The following is a 25,032-nucleotide window of genomic DNA, read 5'->3' as shown; positions in this document are numbered from 1 at the left end:
CCAGAAGTTTGATGGTGAAGAAATAAGATACCACCTGGCTTTGGCATTTTAGGTATGGTCATGTACACTTCAAAGGATTAAAGACGTTGTTTTCAAAGAAGATGGTGACTGGGTTGCTAGACATTACTCCTCCAACAGAAATTTACGAGAGCTGTGTAGTAGCAAAGCATGAAAGAAATTCTTTTCCATCCGGAAAATCAAAAAGAGCTCAAACAATTTTGGAGTTGATTCATTCAGACATATGTGGTCTGATCTCTCCAGCATCAAATGGTAACAAGAAATATTTTAGAACTCTCATCGATGACTTTAGTAGAAAAATATGGATTTACTTCTTGCATGTCAAATCAGAAGCCTTTGATTGCTTCAAGAAATTTTATGCTACTTTGAAGACTGAAACTGGAAGAAGAGTGAAGGCTTTAAGAACTGACAGAGGTGGAGAGTTTTGCTCTAATGAGTTCACGAAATTTTGTGAAGAGAAGGGCATAAGGAGGCAGTTGACAGTAGCATATACACCCCAACAAAATGGTGTGGCTGAAAGGAAGAATAGGACCATTCTCAATATGGTTCGAAGTTTCCTAAATAAAGGAGAAGTTCCGAAGGAATTTTGGCCAGAAGCTGTTGTGTGGTCTGTTCACTTTCTCAACTGAAACCCTACTTTCTCTATTAGAGATATGACTCCACACGAAGCATGAAGCGGAAGGAAACCTGCAGTAGATCACTTTAGAATTTTTGGGTGCATAGCATATGCACACGTTCCTGATGAGAAAAGGAAGAAACTTGAGGACAAGAGTTTGAAGTGTGTGTTCCTTGGAGTAAGCGAGACTTCTAAGGCGTACATGCTCTATGATCCTTTGACAAAGAAGGTGCTGATAAGTCGTGATGTAATCTTTGATGAAAAGAAGACTTTGACATGGGAAGAAAAGATCACTGGGAATCAGCAAATTCCGATAGATCTTGAAGAAGAACAAGTTGAAGCCCCTATTCAGCCTCACTATGAGCATGGAGAGAGCTCATCACAAGCTCAACAAGAAGAACCAGTAGAAGAAGATCATGATCACAATCAAAGAAATCCAAGAACAAGAAAGAGACCAAATTGGATGGTTGATTATGAGATGGACTATGACTCAAGTGATAGTGATCCAATTGTCTGTGAAGAAGCGGTAAAGGAGAAGAAATGCTTAACAAGTGCTTATTTTGCATTCTTTATGGATAATGATCCAATTGTCTGTGAAGAAGCGGTAAAGGAGAAGAAATGGAAGGAAGCCATGGACAGTGAAATCAAATTCAGAGAAGAATAAGACTTGAGAGCTCATTGATCTTCCTAAAGGGCAGAAAACAATTGGAGTATTATGGGTTTTCAAAACCAAGTTGAATGAATATGGTGAGGTGGATAAGTACAAGGCACGACTAGGTGCAAAAGGATACAAGCAGAAGTATGGAGTTGATTATAAGGAGGTAATTTGCACCAGTGGCACGTCAAGATACTATAAGGCTTATAATTTCAATTGCAGTAGAGAAATCATGGCCAATTTATCGGCTTGATGTGAAATCAACCTTCTTACATGGAGAGCTTCAAGAAGAGGTATATGTGGAGCAACCAGAAGGTTTTGTTCAAGAAGGTAAAGAGGAAAAAGTGTACAGGTTGAAGAAAGCTTTGTACGGTTTGAAGCAAGCTCTGAGAGCATGGTATAGTCACATTGATTCTCATTTTGAAAAGATGAGATTCACTAAATGCCCATATGAACATACGTTGTACGTGAAAACTAAAAATGGGGGTAACATTCTCATTATTTGCTTATATGTTGATGATTTAATATTTACCGACAATAATGAAGAAATGTTTGAACTTTTTAAGAAGAGCATGATGAAGGAATTTGAAATGACAGATCTTGGTTTGATGATATATTTTCTTGGAGTAGAAGTTACTCGAACTCCCGCGGGTAACTTTATCTGTCAGAAGAAATATGCTCAAGAATTACTTGAAAGATTTAAAATTGATGAGTGCACATTTGAAATTCCATCAGAATTGGGTTTGAAGTTGCACAAGGATATTGAAGGGTGAGAGGTTGATAATAGGTACTTCAAACAAATTGTGGGAAGTTTGATGTACTTAACTTCAACAAGACCAGACATCATGTATGCGGTTAGTATGACAAGTCGTTACATGGAGCATCCAACAAAAAAACATCTCAATGCAGCAAGAAGGATATTTCGTTATGTGAGAGGAACTTTTGATTTGGGGATATTCTACAAGAAAGAAGATGATTCGAAGATGGTTGGCTATATAGATATCGACTATGCAGGTGATATAGATGATCGTAAAAGTACTTCAGGAAGTATTTTCATGATGAGTTCAGGAGTTATTTGCTGGTCTTCAAAGAAGCAACCTATTGTAACACTCTCAACTACAAAAGCAAAATTTGTGGCAACAGCAGCATACTCGTGCCAAGCAATTTGGTTAAGAAAAATGTTTGAAATTCTTAATCAGAAGCAACCAGGTACGACGGTTATATATTGTGATAATATGTCAACTATTAAGTTGTCTAAAAATCCTGTGTTGCATGGAAGGAGTAAGCACATTGATGTTCGATTTCATTTCTTGCGTGATTTATGTAAAGAAGGCATTATTGAACTCAATTTTTTGCTGAAATGATATACAAATCGCAGACCTATTCACAAGGCCCTTGAAAAAACCATTGTTCGAGAAACTTAGAAGAAAGCTGGGGATGTGCAGAATCCAAGATGTATATCAAGAAGATGAAGTGAAGTCCTAAACTGATTTCTGCAGAATTCGCAGAATTCAGTTTAAGGGAGGATGTTGAAGGGTCACTAGTAGATACATGTATGAATAGATACATGTGTTGAAAGGTCACTGGGAGATACATGTATGAATAAATACATGTGTTGAATGGTCACTTGTACATGTATAGATACATGTATGAATAGATTCATTAGTTCCTAATTACATAGGTGCATGATTTTTGGATAATGAAGAATGTCCCAAATATGTTGGCATTGGTGGAAGGCATAGAAAAATCAAACCAGTATTCCTTCATAGTTTCAAAGTTCTCTTCTCTCAAACAATTCTCCAAATTTCTCTATTGTCACAACAGTTAGGTTGAATGACACTGTGACCTATATGGGCCAGGACCTCATGACCTCATATATTTATAGATGTACGATGAGGATTAGATCGTAACAAACCATGGAATTATAGATTTGGTAACCATCTATGAAATCATAGATTTGGTAACAAACCAATAAATCATAGATTCTCCTTGATTCATGATAACAAACAGGTAAAATAACATAGATTATCTAACATAGATTATCTTACTATGCACAGATATGATATATTCTACGTTCAATAGATAAAATGCGAAATGTACCTCATGTGTATGTGCATTTGTCGGTGATGTCTTTCGTGGTGTGGGTGGTCGTTCTAGGCGTCGAGTGCGTGGGTTTGGCCTTGTCGGAATGTTATCGATTTCTCTCTCTACCTCACGTTTCCCTCTCGTTTTCTCTCTTGGAGTTCTCCTTGCAGGTGCCTGTGGCATGTGTGTGGTTTAAGGGGCAAGTGGGAGCGGTGTGGGAAGTGAGAGTGGCGTGGTCCTAGTTGAGGATGCGAGAATTTCTCGCGTTTCGTGGTTGCTGAATTAAAAAAAAAAAAAAAAAAAAAACTTTGGTTATTTATATAATATTAAATAAAATATATTTGAAATTCAGATTGAAATTGGATAAATATATATTGAATAGAGGTGTATTTTATTTCGTGAAATTATGTTCTAGCTCTCTCGACCAACCTCTAAAATGGTAGACACATAAATTCCCCTAATAAAAAAATTAAAAAAAAATAATTTTTACTCATGATTAAAGGACAACCTCCACAAGAAGTTCATGGCTCATCCACAATTAAAGGCAAGTTGGATATGATCATCCATTAAAGTATCAATATTCTCAATTAAAGGATTTATAAAAAAAGAGATTAACTATTTCGTGGTTTAGTCTCTACCTGAAAGTTTGGAATAAAATTATTTGTAAAAATTATAACATCGATCGTATCAATAAAACCTAGGATTAGTGTGAGATCCCACTTTGATTGGAGAAGGTAACAAAGCATTTTTTATAAGGACGTGAAAATCTCTCCCTACCAGAAATGTTTTAAAATTGGGAAGCTCGAAAGGAAAAACCCAAATAGAACAATATCTGCTAGTAGTGGGCTTGAGCTATTACAAATGGTATCAAAGCCAGACACCGGACTGTGTACCAGCAAGGACGTTGAGCCCGAAGGGGATAGACACCAAGCGGTTTGTCAACGAGAACTGTTAGACCCTAAAGGGGGATGGATTGTGAGATCCCACATCGATTGAAGAGAGGAGCGAGTGTCAACGAAGACGTTGAGCCCCGATGAGGTTTTGGGGCATGGATTGTGAGATCTCACATTGATAGAAGAACGGCCAACAAGGATGTTGAGGCCCGAAGGGGAGTGGATTGTGAGAGATCCCACATTGGTTGGAAAGGGGGAACAAGTGTCAGGAGGACGTTGGGCCCCAACAATGTGGATTACAACTAGTGGAGAGGGGAATGAGTGCCAAGAGGACGTTGAGCCCCTACAATGTGAATTGTGAGATCCCCACATCGATTGGAGAGGGAACAAATTATATTTCTATAAATATTAAATTACAACTTTAATTTATAAATATTTAAATTAAATTTTTAATTTTGTGTTTAATAAGTATTTTTAGATCCATTAAGTTTCAATTTTATATCTAATAAATCTTATTTACACTTAAATCCATTAATTGTCTATTAAAATAAATTAATTCTTATCCCAATTGGTTAAATAATAATAATAATTTTCATGCGAAAAGCACTTAAAGAGGGGCGTAACAGCTAGACGAAATTGATGGGAATTTATGGCCATGACCTGTAAATGGACCTTTACGAGAATATCTGTTTTTATAAAATATAACACATAAATATATTTCTATAATTTATATAATAATAAAACAACTTTATTTAATTTTTTAATTCAATAGTTATGGGACATGAATTCAACTATTTAAATTTAAAATAATAATTATATCTTATTTATTAAATTATACTTAAATTAACAACTTTATTAAATTTTTATTTTAAAATAATTTCCTCTTCACCTCAATTGATCATGTTGAAATGTTACATTTAAAAAATAAATGTTGAATTTGTCAAAAGAATAAAAAAAATAAATAAATAAAGGATTAAAATATTTCCTCGTTGATCACATTTTCTTTTTTATATGATTTATTTAAAGATAGTGTATGACCAATTCTTGGAAGTATTAAAAAAATAAAATAATAAATTTAATTTTCTCTATTTAAATTCTAAATTAAAAAAAAAAAATTATTTAGAGTACATATTTATTGTGTTAAAAAATATTATTTAACCTAAAGTGTACTATAATTTTTATGTAATAATGGTTAACCAACGAAGTTGTCGACTAGTAATTAATTAAATATGATCTTATTCAACCTTTAATTAATTATTTAATTTATTGTTTTAAAATATTAATTTTCTATAAGCATTTTATTTAAATTTCTTGTTATAAAATAATACATTTATTATAAACGTGGGTTGGATTTGATTTTCTTTTTTTCAATTAAAGTTTATATCCAACCAACTTTATTATAATTTTAAAATTATTTTTATAAGACTAAATTAATGTACTTTCAAATTAAAAGAATCTTTATTTTTAAAATACCTTAAAACTTTTAATAGGTAAAAAATAACCTTTTAACTTAATTTGTTTTTATTAATACCTTTTACCTTTATAAAAAGAAATTAAATACTATATTTAAAAAATTATTGACATTTTAAAATTAAAATTAAATAAAAATTTTAATTTTTTTTTATTGTTAATATATGGACAAATATAATCTTTCCATATCTCATAGATTATCTCTTTTAACTTTTTAACCGTACTTTTTTAAAAGTTTTTGAAATTCTAATTAACTATACTTTTGATGTGATGTTCCACATTTGTTGGGGAAGAGAACAAACCCCCCTTTATAAGGGTGTGGAAACCTTCCCCTAATAGACGCGTTTTAAAGCCTTGAGGGGAAGCTCGAAAGGGGAAGCTTAAAGAGAACAATATCTGCTAGCGGTGGATTTGGGCTGTTACAAATGGTATCAGAGCCAGACATCGGATAATGTGCCAGTCTTTTCGTTGTTCCCTGAAGGGGGTAAATACGAGGCAGTGTGCCAATCGATTTGAGAAAGGAACGAGTGCCAGCGAGGACGCTGGGCCCGGACAATGTGCCAGTCTTTTCGCTGTTCCCTGAAGGGGGGGGGACACGAGGCGGTGTGCNCCAGCAAGGATGCTGGGCCTGGACAATGTGCCAGTCTTTTCGCTGTTACCTAAAGGAGGGGTAAACACGAGGCAGTGTGCCAATCGATTGGAGAAAGGAACGAGTACCAACAAGGATGCTGGGCCCTGAAGGGGGGTGAATTATGATGTCCTACATTGGTTGGGAAGGAACGAGTGCGGGCGATTGAAGAAATGAACGAGTGCCAGCGAGGACGCTGGGCCCGAACAATGTGCCAGCCTTTTCGCTGTTCTCTAAAGGAGGGGTAAACACGAGGCAGTGTGCCAATTGATTGGAGAAAGGAACGAGTGCCAACGAGGATGCTGGGCCCTGAAGGGGGGTGAATTATGATGTCCTACATTGGTTGGGAAGGAACGAGTGCCAGCGAGGACCTGGGCCCTGAAGGGAGTGGATTGTGATGTCCTACATTGGTTGGGAAGGAATGAGTGCCAGGGAGGACGCTGGGCCCTGAAAGGGGTGGATTATGATGTCCCACATTGGTTGGGGAGGAGAATAAACCACCATTTATAAGGGCGTGGAAACCTTCCCTTAACAGACCACTTGAATAAACCTTTTATAATAGATAATAGTAAGGATGTGATCGTGAATATTTGATATTTAAGGTTTATAAGAATTTGATATTTAAGGTTTATAAGATTTATATATTAACGTGAGATATATATTATAGATAAATATGATTTTTTTAAAAAATAATTAAAAAAAACAAATAACCTGACGAGTCAATTCAACTTTTACACACCTCTAAAAATCCTACTCGTCATTTTCTAAATAAATAAAAAAATGAAAAAGAGGATTTATTTTTTTTTGACCCTAAATTAAAAATTTTATTCTCGACTTTTAATGCGCATCTAATTCAACCTCGAACTTATATAAAATGACAAATGTCAACCTTTAATAAGCTTCATTTGAAACCATACGTTACATAAATTATACAAATAATACAAAATTGATGACAGTATTATAGAAAAAAACAAAAATGGCCAGTTGGATTTTTATTATTTATTTATGAAATTATTTGAAGTTAGTTTCTAACAACCCATGGTCGCGTAAGAAATCCGAAACACGTGATCCGCATTGTTCATAACAGGCTGTTCTTAACATAGCACGTGATTTCCCAGTTTCGATCCACTGCGGGCAGTTCCACAAACTCCCCGTCAACGTGTAAAACGTGGATCCCACTTCTATACAGCATCATCAGATGGTCCTTTTCTTAATATATCGCCACGTGTCAAATAGGGGACCTCCCTCATTGTTCCTCACCACTGGATTTCTAGCACTAAATATTATATTGTTAGTGAAACTACGAAATTGCCCTTTCGTGAACCGAAGCTGATAGAAGCCTGTCTTACTTGGTTTGTTCAAATCCGCAGTTTAGGAGAGGAGAGTTGAATGTCTGAGAAAACGAACCAGAGGCGAATTTCGACTCTCAGTTGAATTTCCATTCCCGAGATTTTTCATCTTTGTTGCTGAATTTTGAAGCTAGATCGATTCATTGTTGATTCTTGTAGGTTTTTGTTGTTTCTCCGTGTGTGTGTGTCTGTGCGTTCTTGCGTTCTCTTCTATGGCGGATCTCAAGTCAACCTTTCTCAACGTCTACTCGGTTCTGAAGGCTGAGCTTCTTCAGGACCCTGCGTTTGAGTATACGGATGTTTCTCGCCAATGGATCGAGCGGGTAACGTCTTTGATTCTTCTCCATTTCTTTTGAGTTCTTCATGCTCTGTTCTTCTACTTAGTTTGTGCTTGAAATCTCTGTTTTGTCTCTTCTTTTTGAATGCTAAAGCTCTGGTGGAGTTTTTTTTGTTTATGTTAATACTGAAGCTTAGTTCATATTTGTACGGCATTATGAGTGTGTGAGACTGATGTCAATTTGAAGAGATGAAAATCGCTTCCTCAGTTTTCATCTTCTTATTCACTTTAATCCTTTAATATGACTGATTCGCTCTGTTCTTAATTACGATAAGTCAACTCATCTGAATAAGCGAATGCTATTTATTTAATTTCTGGAATTTTGAACTGTTTTAAGAACTGGCTTAGAAACTTGTGGAGGTATTTCAGGGATGGTGGACATAGATTTGATTTCACGGTTAAGAAACTGAAAAGAGGAGTCCCTAGATTTAGATATCGTTAGCATCGGTGAAAATACAAGATTGATATCATTTGAATCCCTTGAATGTTATTCCCTTTCACCTGCTGCGTTGGCCTAAACATATGAGATTTGATATATTATTCTACCCAATCAGCTTCAGTATACCTCGTCTTTGTGTCATCAATCTGTGTGGTTTCCATTTAACAATTGATTCTAGTTTATCTTTTGATTGTTTACTGTTCTCTTGGTCCTTTACAGATGCTGGATTACAATGTGCCTGGAGGTGGGATTTAATAGCTCGAAAGATTCTTGCATTCGTTGATCATATAATTGGGCATATCAGATTATTGATGGATATTTTGATGAGTAAGTAAGCTAAATCCTAACTGAAAATGGTTTTTCCTGCAGGAAAGCTTAACCGAGGGCTCTCGGTTATCGATAGCTACAGATTATTGAAAGAAGGGAAGGAATTGACTGAAGATGAAATCTTTCTTGCTAGTGTTCTTGGTTGGTGTATTGAATGGGTAAGACATAGCAATAAACTCATCTTATTAGCCTACTTGGAGGATTGATAAGCAAGATGATATCCATATCCTTATGAATTTTCTCAAATCTCTGCAGCTCCAAGCGTATTTTCTTGTTCTCGATGATATTATGGACAACTCTGTCACACGACGTGGTCAACCTTGCTGGTTTAGATTACCCAAGGTTTGTGTCTAGGAAACAACATATAGCATTCTTCAATTTTTAATTGTAATTGCACTATCCAACTGAACTGTCTAAACCTGGTCTTGGTAGGTTGGGATGATTGCAGTAAACGATGGAGTTCTACTTCGAAATCATATTCCTAGAATGCTCAAAAATCACTTCAAAGGGAAGCCATATTACGTTGATCTGCTTGATTTGTTTAACGAGGTGATTTCTTGGCAAGGACTAGCATGGATTTATTCCAACCATGATCTGCTACAATCATGTTTTTCATGTTCAAATAGGTTGAGTTTCAAACAGCATCAGGACAAATGATTGATTTGATAACCACCATCGAAGGAGAAAAAGATCTTTCCAAATATGCATTGTCAATGTGAGTTTCAACTTTCAATCCCTTTTTTTGGCTTTCTTTTAACTGGCGCAAAAGGTTACAATGGTATATGTCATAACATATATGTGAAAAAACCAAGTAAACCACGAACTTTATTTGGTATTTTCAACTTCAAATCAAAACAATATGAATAACTCATACCCCTTATATATTCTGTATATTAATTCTTGCAGTCATCGGCGCATTGTACAGTACAAGACTGCCTATTATTCTTTTTACCTTCCAGTGAGTAGCTTTCCTTATTCTACTTGAAGAAAGCATTGTGTGTGAAGTGGTTGAACGTTTAGTAGCTTCTTGGTGGCTTTGCATTATCCATTTTTGTTACTTACAGATTGTATGAAGTATCATTCTGGAGATCCTTGCTCTAATATAATACTCACTAATGCTTGTGATAGAGTTGATTGAATGTGTGCTATTTTTATTATGATCGCAGGTCGCTTGTGCACTAGTTATGTCCGGTGAAGATCTTGAGAATCATACTGTGGTTAAGGACACACTCGTCCATATGGGTATCTATTTTCAAGTTCAGGTATATTACTTTTGCTTGAATAGTTGATTAATGATCTTGATTTTCTCTACATTGCTAAGGCTTGAAGTCACATTCATATCATCTGAAACCACAGTCTTAGCTTTTTAGGAGGTGTTCAAGCTGACGTTTGATTCTAAAACACAGCCCTAAGTCTATTTAACCATATCTTCTAAATCCCAACTTTTAATCAAAGGATCTTAGTTTTTCCCTTCAGGAGTTGCCCACAATTAATTTTGCTTCATAGCCTCCAAATTTTGTGATGCATCTTTGCCTTGTAATTCTTTTCTCAGTGGGTCATTTTTCTTTATTTCTTTTAATCCATGTCCTGCGCCGTTGTAATTGTTTCAACAGGATGATTATCTAGATTGTTTCGGCGATCCTGAAACCATAGGAAAGGTGAGTGCTTCTACATGTTAAACTTTTCACACCTTTTGCAGCTCCGATGAATCTTATATTCATGAAGTTCTTGCATCAACTTGTATGTTGTCAGGTGGGAACAGACATAGAAGATTTCAAATGCTCTTGGTTGGTTGTGAAAGCTTTGGAACTTTGCAACGAGGAACAGAAGAAATTATTACATGTAAATATGCCATGTTTTAGAATCCATCATTGTTTTCTCCTGTTTTGCAAGAAGTTGCTCATTTTTATGTTTTTCCAGGAGGCTTATGGGAAACCAGACCCGGAAAATGTTGCGAAAGTAAAAGCTCTCTACAAGGAGCTCGATATTGAGGTTAGTGTTACACGGCCTCATAGATCTAGAATAATGAATATGAGAAGTTAAGACTCCATAGGTCTAATTATTGATGGAACCAAGAAAATCTTGTGTCAACTCCATAAGTTCAGTCCTTTCTCTTTCAGTTGCTTATTGTAGTTACCTTTGGACAGGGTGTATTTGCGGAGTATGAGAGCCAGAGCTACGCTGAACTGAATGCCACCATTGAAGCTCATCCCAGCAAATCAATTCAAGCAGTTCTGAAGTCTTTCTTGGGTAAAATATACAAGCGCCAGAAGTGAGCTACTCCTACTTTCCTGTCCCCCCGGCTTTGGCTTCATCATTCTTAGGAAGCTTGGATGGTATGCAGATCTTCTTGCTAGCTTCTGATTTACAACTTTATTTTATTGTCTCTGAATAAGGTTTCGACGACCTTTATTCATAGCGATTTGGTATTGGAATCCTTTTAATTTTCTGCTTTGATATTCTTCTGAGAATTACGATGAGGACCCAAATTTTCTGCTTTGATAATCATCTGAGATTCAATTGTTAGCTCACCAATTAATTTATGGTTACTTTGGATTAGTAGCTTTTTGGATATAGTCACTATGATTCCTTTTACGAGGAGAGGTTCCCTATCTCTTGATTTCTAGAGCTATTTTTGGCAAGTAGTTTACAAAGAATTGCCTTGCATTCTGATTTATTCTATGCCTCTACTTACTTGGGTCAGTTTTAGGTAACATATATACTCCCCTTTGGTCAAGGTTCTTTGAGCTTTCTTCATGCATGTGATATAAAGTTTTGACATTTCTTCATGCCTGTGACATAATCAATCCAACTGGTTACTTTCATCTAAACTCGTCAAATTGGATCCTTTTTTTTTACTTCTTCACTTTTTTTTATTTAAAAAAGAGAGAAATGATTCTTTGTTAGTTTAAATATTTTTAATACATTTATGTTGATATCGATCATATGTTGACAATGAGTTCAAATTTGGCATTTGATAAGTAGAGTTGACTCATTTGTTTAAATTGTGTGGAGAAGACAAATGATCCTGAAATAAAACAAAAAAAGAAAAAAAAAATAAATCATATTTAAAATTTTATGGAATGTTAGATTTTTATGCCGGAATAAACATTTAAAACTTCAACATTTAAAACTTCATCGTAAACACGGCTACGAAGGATGCTAAATGAAACAAATAAAATATTATTAGTAAAAACACTCCATACAAACTTAAAGTTTAAGAAATTAAATACCACTATCTTATACATATGTCATTGTTTTTATTTGTAAATACCACTATCTTATACATATGTCATTGTTTTTATTTGTAGTGTCGCTGTAAGCTGTGTCTTGCCTTTACTTGAAATAGAAGTAGCACATAACTTTAGTGTTTTAAGTAGACCACTCCCATATAAGGGTATCTTGCTTTTACCTGAAATAGAAGTAGCATGACTTTAGTGTTTTAAGTAGGTGACTCCACTGTTAGCCCGTCAATGAATGAAAACATATGCAACTCATGATTATGGACCTATCATTAAACCCATCATTGAGGTGGCTTCTAGCCTGGACAAGAGGGACCTATCATTAAAACCATCATTGAGGTGGCTTCTAGCCTGGACAAAATTGAATGTGTAGTATTTCCTTACATGCGACCCATATGTGCGAGTGTGAGTCCTTAGGTGATTCACACCCCCTAGACCCATCATAGTCGGGCTAGTTGTCCTTAGCTGGACTTTTGGAGGTTAGCAGACTCCCAAGTATCATGCAAAACATGATCATCATTATCACCATCATAGTTTACGCGTCCGTACTCATCTCTATAAATGGGAAAGTAACCTGACGTATATGAACACACAATATGCATGAGATCCCTATAGTTTTCATCTTAAATTATTCTTATGACACAATTCCTACCCATCATTCACATGTCACTCTTGGTAACATGTATGCAGTAGTCATCATACTTTCATCATCATTAACATCATTTAGGGTGAGAATATTTGCTAAAACCACCATATCTACGTTTGAAAGTTATCTATTTATAATCATTTATAGAATCAAAAAAATTACAAAGGATAACATCATTTAGGGTGAGAATATTTGATATCTACGTTTGAAAGTTATCTATTTATAATCATTTATAGAATCAAAAAAATTACAAAGGATATGGAGAGAGCAATAAATGGACACAAGATACTTGCCTAAATTTAAATGGTAAGCAATGGTTCAAGACTAAATATTCTTAACACCTCCCCCACGCAAGCTGAGCGTCGATTTGTGAAAAATTCAAAGAGAGGTTGAGAAACACTTTTTGTGAAGATGTTAGCAACTTAGTTCGGAGGAGACATCTAGTGAGGATAGAGAGAGGGCTATTGGAAGGGCCTTGATCAAGCCTCCAAAGAGAACAAAAAAAAGTAGAGAGAATGGAAAATCCCCTTAAGAATTCCTGTAATTCCAACCTTGGAAGATATAGAAGTTGTAGTTAAAATTAGAATGAGAATGAAACGAGAGAGTATGGAAACTGAGAAAGAAAGAAGGAAGAAATTGGAAAAATAGAAATTGACGGGTCAAAGGGAAAGTCGAAGAAGACGCCAACATGAGATCGATAGAGAGTAGGATTAGAGAAGAGAGAACCATCAACAATCAGGTGTTGAGAAACAACCATGGGTTGGAGGCTATAGAGACGCAAGGTAGATGCTTCAGAATTAGGGCGATACTCTATTCTAAGAAAAGGGAAAGGGAGGGTTCAATGGTGGCTGTGAAGAAGGAAGGGTGGACGTGGTGACTGTCAGAGCAAGAGAGGGAAAAAAAAAAAAAAGGCAGAAATTGAGATTGCAGACTTTGGGTATATTTCAGACGAAGAAAGAGAAGGGCGGAGTGGGGTCTGTGCCTTGTGGACTGGTTTGCTATAGAGTAAATGAGCACGAGTAAGAATATCTTGAACATATTTAGATCCATAGATAACAATTTTGTTCACAGTACTACCATTGCCAGGGGTGGAGGTCGGCGATGGAACAGTAGGCGGAGCCAGTGGAGAAGTAGTCGGCACCAGAGCAGGTGGTGAAGTTCCAATGGACGGAGAGGGAGCCACATCCCTCAGAGCAAGGGACGAAGATGGTGTTGAAGCCAGAAGAATCGCCACAGTGGGCGAAGGAGTCGATTTTGGCGAGGAGGGTGACGACGATTTGGTTGGTGAAGAGGCCAGTGCGGTGTCCAGATTTCGAAGATAAATCTCTGCAGAAGGTCGATGGGCTTGTTGAGATTCCATATATTTCCGATGAGCACGCCGATGAGAATCCTGAGGTTAGGGTTTCTATGAAGGGTGTATGAAGGATGAAGGACTCATTGAGAAGAAAATGAAAGAGGTTATGTTGACTAAGGGAAAACCGATTGTGTTGGAGAAGGTGGGGTTGTATGTATAGACTATGGCGAAGGATGGGCCTGCAAAGGATGATTTGGAGGCCAAAAGGGTGGAGCCGAAGAGTAATCAATCGGCTCTGCCTGCGGCAGCCATGGAGACTGTCCGTGCGGCGTCAAAGCCAGCAGTGGTGGTGGATAAGAAGATGAGTAGAGGATTTAGAAGCCATCGAAATAAAGGATCAGGGTTGCTCAACCAAAAGGGCTCTGATCCATGAGAATATTTGCTAAAACCACCACACCTAAATCATGATAATACATAAAGCATAAATGACACGTGCAAGGGTTACTGGGCAGTGTTGTCATACATATGACAAGTCTTCCGATCGAGCCAATAGTAAAGCCACTTACTTGGTTGGCGTTAGCCGACGTTCTATCCTATTTCCGAAATTGACTTGACTTATCCCTCGAAGTTTGTTATGAACCTACACGGAGGTATTCCACCATATTATTAACAAAACTTTGTAGAGGAGTCGAGCGAATCGTTGAACAAGAGCTGTCGGTAAAAATTATAGATCCCAACCACTCACACCTTTTCATTTTACTAGTTTTTGGTGTGAGAGGGGAAAGACTGAGATAAGTTGGTAGGGAGCATTTTAGTGAAATGACCATGTGAGTGAAGAAACCATCCTTTATATGACCATGTGAGTGAAATGACCTCGAAAGTTATTCTTTCTGTTTTATTTATTTGGTTCGGTATATTTTGTTCGTGGGTCAAAACCAACGATTGGTATCAGAGCTAGGATGCCGAAACAAATGTCTTCAGAGGAGATATGACGTTACATGCACAAGGTGTGTGGGATGTCATCATTCATGGTAATGTTGAGGAGCGTAAGGACAGGATGACTCTTGCCGCCATCTGCCAAGCAGTCTCGGAGGATGGCCTTCTCATGTTGGTAGAGAATGACTTGGCAAAGGCAGCATGGGAGACACTACAAACAATGCATGTAGCTGCGGAACGTGTCAAGGAAGCAAAAGTGTTAACCTTGAAGAATGATGTAGAGGCTATCTACATGAAGAATGGTAAGTCAATAGACAACTTTGCAATGCAGTTGACGATGATCGTCAGTAACATCCATTTTTTTAGGCAATAAGGTCGTCTTCGTGGCTATGATGATAAAGAGAAGGAGAAACATCTCTTACTGACACATGAGAAGTGGCCTACATGGACGAAAAGGAAAGATGCAACTGATTCTTCCTTTTCAGATATGAATGGACATGACGGCCACAACAAAGAAAGTTAAGGTTGTGGGTGTGGCCGCGGACGTGGTGGCAGATGAGGTCATGACAATACCTCACAAATCATGACAATGTCAACCCTTGAAAGGACAAGAGTATGATAAAGAGTTACTTTTATAGAAAATACAAGCACTATGTAGTAGAGTGCGGCAAGAAGAAGCGCGATGAGGAAACAAAACTCACACTCACACATGATCAAGAGCCCAAACTGATGGTTGACGAGGAGACGTTGATGCTCAATGAAGAGAAGGTTATGGCAAATTAACGTAGTCTTTTAACAATTTTTAAAAATTTTCTAAAAAATTCTAATATTATAACATACTCTTTAATAATTAAAAAAAAAATCTACACTTTAATTTAAATATTACCGTTAGAATCTCAAAATTATCCAACTTATTTTTTATGATATATATATATATTAATATAAGTTGAAAAAATATATATGAAACCAAGCGGGGACAAGGATTTAGACTTGGACGAGGACGGAGAATATAATCTCATCCTCAGCCTTATTTATCTAATGGAGAAAGAATATTCTGCACTCGATCCCTCATTCTCTGAAGGAGTCAGATGCTTCTTCTATTCTTTTATTCTTTTCCTTGGCGTAGCTGGGCCATCCTGGACTTGAACCAGAGACCTCGCCCGTGAAGTAAATCATCGCACCTACGGTCCAACCAATTGGGAGAGAATCAATAGATTCCTTTTCGGGAGCGATTCATCCTTCTCAAACGCAGCATACAACTCTCCGTTGTAATGCGCGTCTAATGGATAATCCCCTCCTCATTCGAGACAAGTAGATGAAGATACATGATGAACAAAATCAAATTGAATGAATAATACATTTATGCTCGCATGTCAACTTTCTGTTCTAGAACACAATCAAATGAATACTTAACCTAAAATAATTTCCTCTAATATGCTTACATTCTAACACTAATGCCTATTATTTACTATCTATAACCCCAACTATACCTTAAAGATTCAATGGACAACCCTGGAAAACTCTCTCAACCAGTTTTCAAAGTACCAGAGTACAGAAAAACCATACTACCGATACCCAGGCGAGCGCCGTGGGTCGAGAACTGAGTGAACGATTATCAGTGACGCCAACAAGGAACCTACACTCGCCAATGGAGGGATCTAGGAACGTGATCAAGCCAAGGCCATCAAACTCACAGCTCTTCTCGTTCTGCATTTGTAGCTGATAGTAGCTGTTAAATGCATATGAGATATTCCCCTTCGCACCAATACCATTGCACGATCCACCATAGTCGAGCATCGAGCAATCCGCAACGCTACATGCTACCTTTATGTGATTCGTCACATCGGTTAAATCCCTGAACGGATTTGCAATGCACCATCTAGAAGGAAGATACTCCACATTTTTTGCATTTTTCAGTACCTTATTGCCTAAACCAAGGTTTAGAGGATATTTAGCTTGGCCATCAAAAGAAAAAAGACCCCAATGCCTCTCAAAATTCCCTGGAAGCACACTCTTTGCCCCTTCATCAAGTAGGCTGAAAAGATACACGTCCATGGGAGGCACACCTGGCCTCAAAGGGGTTCCTTTGTTGGTTAGAACATGATTAACCAGGCCTTGGTTGAAGACTCTCGCAGCTGTGAGATTCGCACCCATGGCTCCATCCGTGGGCCAACCCACCTCGCCTATAACGATTGGCATCTGTCCATACCCAATTTTAGTGAGAGCTGATACCAAAGTGTCATAGTTTCCATCAAATGCATTATAGTAAACATTACTTCCATCAGTGACAGCATGGGTAGTCCCTTCAAAAAACGCGTAGTCTTGTGGGAAGTCAGAATTCGCATAGAGGCTCAAAAATGGATAGATATTCACAACAAATGGGGAGCCATTTGAGTTGAGAAACGAAACGAGTTGAGTCATAATTTGAGTCAAGTCGGGCCTGAACGCTCCCTGTGAAGGAAGCGAAGACTCGTATGCATCAGCATTGCAAGGGACAACTAACTTCACATAGCTTGCAAGATTTGCTTTCGCTAAAGATTGTTGTAAATTGAGCAAAGCAGGCATGATGTATGACTGATACTCTCCATTGTAACTGGTGAGAAATGGCTCATTTCCTACTGCAACATACCTGAACCATAAAGTGTGCAGTAAAAGTAAGCAATCTTGAACCATTTCTCCAAGTGCATTTGGGTCTCATTGGGAAAATTGATACACATACTAGAGATGGTAAGACGAGAATAACAGTAAGTTATGACTATCCATGATTTATTTTATTGTTACTGACTCCAAATATGAGTATGAAGCATCAGGTGACACTGACATTCAATTTTAGAATTCTTCCTTCTCTTGAATTAAAATGCAACTTCTTAATTCTTGTAGCATACCTCTATCGCTACCACTTATAGAAAGAAACTACCAACTTCAAATTTTTAGAGGCCTGGTATTCAAGATTCAAGGAAAGACTAAACGGAATATGCAAGTGTGGGGGACACTGCATCAGATTAAAAGGCTAAAGACCAATGTAATGTAACAGCTCAAGTCTAAGCCCACTGCTAGCAGATATTGTCTACTTTGTGTTTTTTCATTCGGGTTTTCTCTCAAGGTTTTTAAAATGCATCTGCTAGGGAGAGGGTTCCCATGATTCGGGTTTCCACACCCTTAGAGGGTGGACACAAGGCGGTATGTCAGCGAGGACGCTGGAACCCAAAGGGGGTGGATTGTGAGATCCCACATTCATTGGAGAAGGGAACGGGTGCTAGCGAGGATGCTTGCCTCGAAGGGGGTAGATTGTGAGATCCCACATCGATTAGAAAAGGGAACGAGTGCCAGCGAGGATGCTGGCCCCAAAGGAGGTGGATTGTAAGATCCCACTGTTAGGATCGCACAACAACGCACACGCTCGATCTAGATGAACACAAAGAGAAGGATAGAGAGAAGTTGCAAGGAGAACTCTGGCTAAAAGGATTTTTATTGATGACTTCAGGCATGTACAACAAGAGAGTACAGAGAATAGAAAAGTACATTTAAGAGCTTTACTGGACGGGATATATATATGGTTCAGTCTACTAAATATAGCTTTACCAGATTTAACCATCTACTATATATAGCTATGTACCATATATAGCTTTACCGGATATAGCCATTGACCAAGCTATAAATACAGGGAGCAGACTCCATAACTCAACAATTCTCCCACTTGGAGACTGATCCTACACCATACCAATTAGGGCTTTGCATAGCTTTAATTTTCCAACATCAACACATTTTGTCAACATGTCTGCTGGATTCTTTGCACCCTCTATCTTCTCCAAACACATATCGCCTTCTTCCACTAACCTGCGAGTGAAATGGTACCGTCTTCTAATGTGTTTTGTTCTTGAATGATAGACTGGGTTTTTCACCAACTGTATGGCACTCTGACTATCTGTATAAAGGATCTTCTTGCACTGCTTCCGGCCTAATTCTTCTAGATAGTCTGTCATCCATATCATCTCCTTTCCAGCTTCAGCTATGGCCACGTACTCAGCTTCAGTAGATGAAAGAGCAACGCATTTCTGAAGCTTAGACATCCAACTCACTGCTGTTCCATCTATAGTGTAGATATACCCAGATGTGCTCTTGCTGGAGTCTACATCTCCACTCAGATCAGCATCCACAAAACCTTGCAGAACTACTTTGCCATTGCCATAACAAAGTGTAGTATTGGATGTACCTCTCAGATATCTTAGAAGCCACTTCACAGCTTCCCAATGTTCCTTCCCTGGATTTGCCATGTACTTGCTAACAACTCCCACTGCATGTGTTATGTCAGGTCTAGTGCAGACCATAGCATACATCAAACTCCCAACTGCAGAAGCGTACGGAACTGATGCCATGTGCTCACGTTCCTCAACTGTCTTGGGAGATTGCCCCTTTGACAATTTAATATGATTTGCCAAGGGGGTAGTCCTGGGTTTAGCGTTATTCATCTTGAATTTGGACAACACCTTCTCAATGTACTGCTCTTGGGATAGATTTAATGTGCCAGCAGATCTATCTCGAGAAATCCTCATCCCAAGGATCTGCTTCGCTGCACCTAAATCTTTCATCTCAAATACTGAAGACAAGCTTGCCTTCAGGTGGTTTATCTCCCTCATACTTGATCCAGCAATTAGTATATCATCCACATACAGGAGTAGAAACACATAAGAATCAGTGTATTTCTTGAGGTAGCAACACTGATCCTTTTCACTTCTGTGGAAACCACTCTTGCTCATGAAGGAGTCAAACTTCTTGTACCATTGTCTCGGTGCTTGTTTCAGTCCATACAAGCTCTTATTGAGCTTACACACCATGTGCTCCTTGCTTGGAGCTGCAAATCCTTCGGGTTGTTGCATATAGATCTCCTCGTCTAGATCTCCATGTAAAAATGCCGTTTTTACATCCATTTGCTCAAGGTGCAAATTCTCCGATGCAACAATACTCAGTAGAATTCGGATAGTAGTTAATTTCACAACTGGAGAAAAGATCTCAGCATAATCAATGCCTTTTCTTTGTGAATATCCTTTAACTACTAACCGAGCCTTAAACCTCCTTCTGCCATCTGGTTCAACCTTGATTTTGAACACCCATTTGTTCAACAGAGCTCTCTTTCCTGTAGGCAACTCAGTCAGCACCCACGTATTATTCCTTTCAAGTGAGCTCATCTCATCATCCATGGCTTGCTCCCACTTAGTTGAATCTTCCACTTGTAGGGCCTCATCAAAGGACTCTGGTTCTCCTTCGTCAGTCAGCAACAGATAGTGTAATGAGGTTGAATATCTGTCTGGTGCTCTGGTAGTTCTGGATGATCTTCTCAACACCTGTTCAGGTGCAACTTGCTCCACGTCTGGTTCTTCAGCAATAGGATCAGCCACGTCTGGTTCTTCAGCAATAGGATCAGGAGTTTCTTGAGCTTCTGTTGTACCATCACTGTGTGAATTTTCTTGCCACTCAAATTCAACTCCCACTTGCTTCGTAGTCTCAGAGTTTATCTTCTCTCTGTCCTTGTACATGACATTTTCATCAAAGGTCACATCACAGTGTCTTAGGATCTTCATATTTTTCTCATCCCAAAACCTATACCCGAACATGTCAGAGCCATAGCCTATGAAGTAGCATTTCACAGCCTTAGCATCAAGCTTATCTCTCTTCTCTGGATCAACATGAACATATGCAGTACAGCCAAAGGTTCTCAAGTGAGAGTACTTGAGTTCTTTTCCTGTCCATACTTCTTCGGGCAATTTGAACTTCAAGGGTACTGACGGCCCTCTATTAATCAAATATGCTGCTGTGTTCACAGCATCAGCCCAGAATGCCTTTGGCAATCCAGAATGAATCCTCATGCTTCTTGCTCGCTCATTCAAGGTTCTGTTCATCCTTTCTGCAATACCATTTTGTCTTGCCTTACCGGGAATTGTTCTTATTAATCTAATTCCCTCAGCTGCACAAAATGTTATAAACTCTGATTTGTTGTACTCTCCTCCATTGTCAGACCTCAGGCATTTGATCTTCAAGCCGGTCTGATTTTCAACTTCAGCTTTCCACTTCTTGAAGGTGGTAAACACATCTGACTTATGTTTCAGAAAGTAAACCCATACCTTCCTGCTGAAGTCATCGATGAAGGTGACGTAGTACCTTGATCCACCAAGTGATGAAACTGGAGATGGTCCCCAGACGTCTGTATGGACCATTTCCAACCGCACTTTCTTCGGTTCTCTGGCAGCCTTTGTGAAACTAACTCGTTTCTGTTTGCCCATAACGCAGCTCTCACAAAGACCCATATCAACAGATTTTAAGCCTTCTAAAGCTCCTTTCGCAGTGAGCATCTTCATTCCTTTGACGCTCATATGTCCAAGTCTATTGTGCCATAGACTTGAATTGGAAGCACTCTCAGCAGCAGCAGTCATGTTTATACACTCTGCAGTAGTGTATAAGGTTCCAGATTTTGTGCCACGCGCAACAACCATGGCGCCCTTCACAATCTTCCAGGAACTCTTTCCAAACTCTGCTGCATAGCCTGTGCTATCCAACTGACCAATAGAGATCAGGTTCTTCTTGAGACCAGGAATGTATCTGACATCTTGTAATGTCCATTGATTTCCTGCTGGAGTTTGTATGGAGACATCTCCCTTTCCTTCAATCTCCAAGGTTTTATTGTCGGCAAGATACACCTTCCCGAAATTTCCTGATTTGAAATTTCGAAACAATTCCTTACTTGGAGACGAATGGAACGATGCACCTGAATCCAAAATCCAGGATTCAGCTGGGCTATCCACACTAAGGATTAAAACGTCCTCAGCATCTTCTGTTGTGTATATAGAATCATCATCATCTTCAGATTTATGATTCTGCTTCTTCTTTAGCTTTGTACAATCTGTCCGAAAGTGTCCTTTTCCCCCACAGCTCCAACACGTTACGTTGGGTTTGTTTGGAGATTTTCCCCGGTTCTTTGATTTTGAACGCCCATGTTTGTTTGAGCTCTTTGATTTGCTTCTTCCCCTTCGATCAACACTGAGAGCATTGCCTGATGAATCTCCAGTTTCCCGTTTGCGAATACTTTCGCTGAGAACTACATCTCGAATTTCATCAAACTTCAGTTTATCAGATCCTCGGGAACTGCTGATTGCGGCAACAACAGTATCCCATGACTCGGGTAAGGATGACATCAAAATCAACGCTTTAATTTCATCTTCGAAATTAATTTCCACCGAACCCAGTTGACTTATGATCATATTGAATTCATTTATATGATCCGCAACACGTCCACCTTCAGACATCTGTAGATTGAACAATCTACGCATCAAATACACCTTGTTCATAGCCGACGGTTTTTCATACATATTTGACAGCGCCTTCATCAGATCTGACGTTGTCTTCTCCTTGATGATGTTAAACGCCACGTTTCTGGATAGCGTCAACCGGATCATCCCTAAGGCTTGTCGATCCTTGAGCTTCCACTGTTCCGTGGTCATGGTATCCGGCTTCACCCCCAACAGAGGTTCGTGAAGATCTTTCTGGTACAGATAATCTTCAATCTGCATCTTCCAGAAACCGAAATCGGATCCATCGAACTTCTCAATTCCAATCTTTGAACTTTCCATCTTCACAGATCGTGGTGAATTTTGCCTTGCTCTGATACCAGTTGTTAGGATCGATACCAGTTGTTAGGATCGCACAACAACGCACACGCTCGATCTAGATGAACACAAAGAGAAGGATAGAGAGAAGTTGCAAGGAGAACTCTGGCTAAAAGGATTTTTTATTGATGACTTCAGGCATGTACAACAAGAGAGTACAGAGAATAGAAAAGTACATTTAAGAGCTTTACTGGACGGGATATATATATGGTTCAGTCTACTAAATATAGCTTTACCAGATTTAACCATCTACTATATATAGCTATGTACCATATATAGCTTTACCGGATATAGCCATTGACCAAGCTATAAATACAGGGAGCAGACTCCATAACTCAACACCCACATCGATTGGAGAAGGGAACGAGTGCCAACGAGAATACTGGGCATCGAGAGAGGGGATTGTGAGACCCAACTTCGATGGGAGAAGGGAACAAGTGCCTTCTTCTTCATTCTCAAGAGGAATGCATCAACAAAACTACATTTCCATATAGATGGTAGGGTCAACCCCTCAGATTTTCTTGTCCTTGGCCTCTAGGGTCCCTGAAGAGAAAGAATTGTGAGATCCTACGTTGATTGGGGAAGGGAAGAATACACTCTTTACAAGGGTATAGAAACATCTGCGTAGCAAACTGTTTTGGAGAAGTATTGGAGAAATACGAGTGAAAATTCAGAGAGGACAATATTTACTAGCAATGAATTTGGGCTTAGACAATAACAGCAACAACTAGAGCGACAGACAATTTAAGTACACACAAATAATACTACCCATCAGATTCAGAGATGAATCACCCACAAAATGCACCATTCTATTTATCTTTAATAAGAAAACCTAATGCCCATCAGGAAGAATATTGTACCATAATATACAGTGTACTATCCCAATAAGTAAACCAACAGAGAACCTTTATTACAGTTGAAGAAGAAAGTAACTCAACTAAAGCCTTGTTCAAGAAGAAGGTCCTCCAAACTATGCTTATTTTCATTTTCAATCACTACCTTCAGCAGAACTAACAAAACCCTCGCACAACAAGAACCACACCACAAATTTGCAGAAAACAAAGTAATCAACGTCCAAACTAGAGAGCTCCACAAGAAATGGAATAATTAACCAACAACGCACCTGATGTCGGCGCCCCCTTTAACAACATACGAAGACACATTCTGACGAACCCATAGATCCGAGGCAAGCGAAGACGAGCTCAAAGAAGCGAGCATCTCGTTAGGGATTCCAACTATAACTTGGATCCCAGTCCCCATTAAAGCCTTCAGCACACTCGGGTCTGCCTCAAACAGTTTCACTTTCTCAATCCTGTTGCGTTTCAAGAGATCAACCACGGTGGACGGCTTCAGCTTGTGGAACGAAATCGTGCCCCAGTTCACTCCAATGCCGGAATCCACCACCAAAAATGAACCGAAAAGTAGAATCGAATACAGGAATACTACTTGGAATCTAGGTTCCGTCATTTGAGATTTTACGATTTTTTGAACCTAAATGCTAAAAATAGCTCGAGAAGTTGATAAGGACGTAGAGAACTCCAACAACGGCGGCGGTCGCGGCGGCGGCGGAGATGCAAGGCTGTAAAAATCGGTGGAAGGCGACGGAGGAATGTCGCCTGTAAGTTGTAACCGCTGGAGGAGTGAAGATGAAGCGAAGTGAAGGATATGAAAGAAAATTCGTAACTTAATTTTGTCATATTTACATAAATGCCACTGATTATGGGCCCAGACATTATAATTAATTATGCTTTAAGGATGTAATTAGTTAAACATTTTCATTTTAATAATACTTTATTTTTTGAAAGAATATAAGGTATTATCATATATTATAAAGTAATTAATGTGTGGACGTCCATAAGATATGTCTTATCCTCATGGACCATATTTAAATTTCAAACAACTATTCTATATTTTCATTTCGACAAACATTTTCGTTCAAGTTCAAGCATGATCATGAGTTATTGTGATGCCTTTAAATTTACTCATGCCTCATGGTTTACGGTTTACATTCTTGTTAGGGGTGTACATTCAACCCGACAACCCGACAATCCAGACCAACCTAACCCAAACTATAAGGGTGGGTTGGGTTGGATTAGCATTTCGGGTAGGGTTGGATTCATTTTTCTGAACCCGAATGGAATCGATTCGGTCTTGGGTTTGTGGGTAAGACTTTCGGGTTGACTTGAGCCAAATAAAAATATAAAAATATATGAAAAATCCTTCCATATTAAAGGGTTTGCCAGAGTGGTAATGAGACCAGTTTAATTAGAGGCATTCACGCCCGAGTCTTTAACCGATTCTCAAAAAATGTCGGTATCTAATTGTGAAAAGTTTTGACAACCCAGATTGGATTGTGAAAAGTTTTGGGTTAGATTGGTATAGGTTGTTTTTAATTTCATGACAATGTTGAACTATGCTAAACTAGGTTAATATGTTACC

The 25,032-nt window shown here is 38.4% G+C and overlaps 2 protein-coding genes across 2 annotated transcripts; one reads left to right on the top strand and one right to left on the bottom strand.

The window, feature by feature from the left end:
• The first annotated feature begins 7,849 nt into the window (after positions 1-7,849).
• Positions 7,850-11,391, top strand: LOC111783444 (farnesyl pyrophosphate synthase 1). Its single transcript, XM_023664371.1, has 12 exons — positions 7,850-8,037; positions 8,710-8,734; positions 8,860-8,975; positions 9,073-9,159; positions 9,250-9,366; positions 9,444-9,532; positions 9,724-9,775; positions 9,984-10,079; positions 10,431-10,475; positions 10,570-10,659; positions 10,738-10,809; positions 10,965-11,391. Exons 1-12 carry the CDS (start codon positions 7,927-7,929, stop codon positions 11,091-11,093), a joined length of 1,029 nt encoding a protein of 342 aa, XP_023520139.1. The 5' UTR covers positions 7,850-7,926; the 3' UTR covers positions 11,094-11,391.
• A 4,655-nt stretch (positions 11,392-16,046) lies between these two features.
• On the bottom strand, positions 16,047-24,244 carry LOC111782724 (glucan endo-1,3-beta-glucosidase 5-like). Its single transcript, XM_023663516.1, has 2 exons — positions 23,717-24,244; positions 16,047-17,564 (listed from the first exon to the last, which is right to left on the bottom strand). Exons 1-2 carry the CDS (start codon positions 24,058-24,060, stop codon positions 16,472-16,474), a joined length of 1,437 nt encoding a protein of 478 aa, XP_023519284.1. The 5' UTR covers positions 24,061-24,244; the 3' UTR covers positions 16,047-16,471.
• Positions 24,245-25,032: the final 788 nt, after the last annotated feature.

This window comes from Cucurbita pepo, chromosome LG20 (assembly GCF_002806865.2).
Source record: "Cucurbita pepo subsp. pepo cultivar mu-cu-16 chromosome LG20, ASM280686v2, whole genome shotgun sequence".
Taxonomy (NCBI): Eukaryota; Viridiplantae; Streptophyta; class Magnoliopsida; order Cucurbitales; family Cucurbitaceae; genus Cucurbita; species Cucurbita pepo.
Note: the sequence above shows the minus strand (reverse complement) of the source record. Positions and strands in the feature narration are given on the sequence as shown.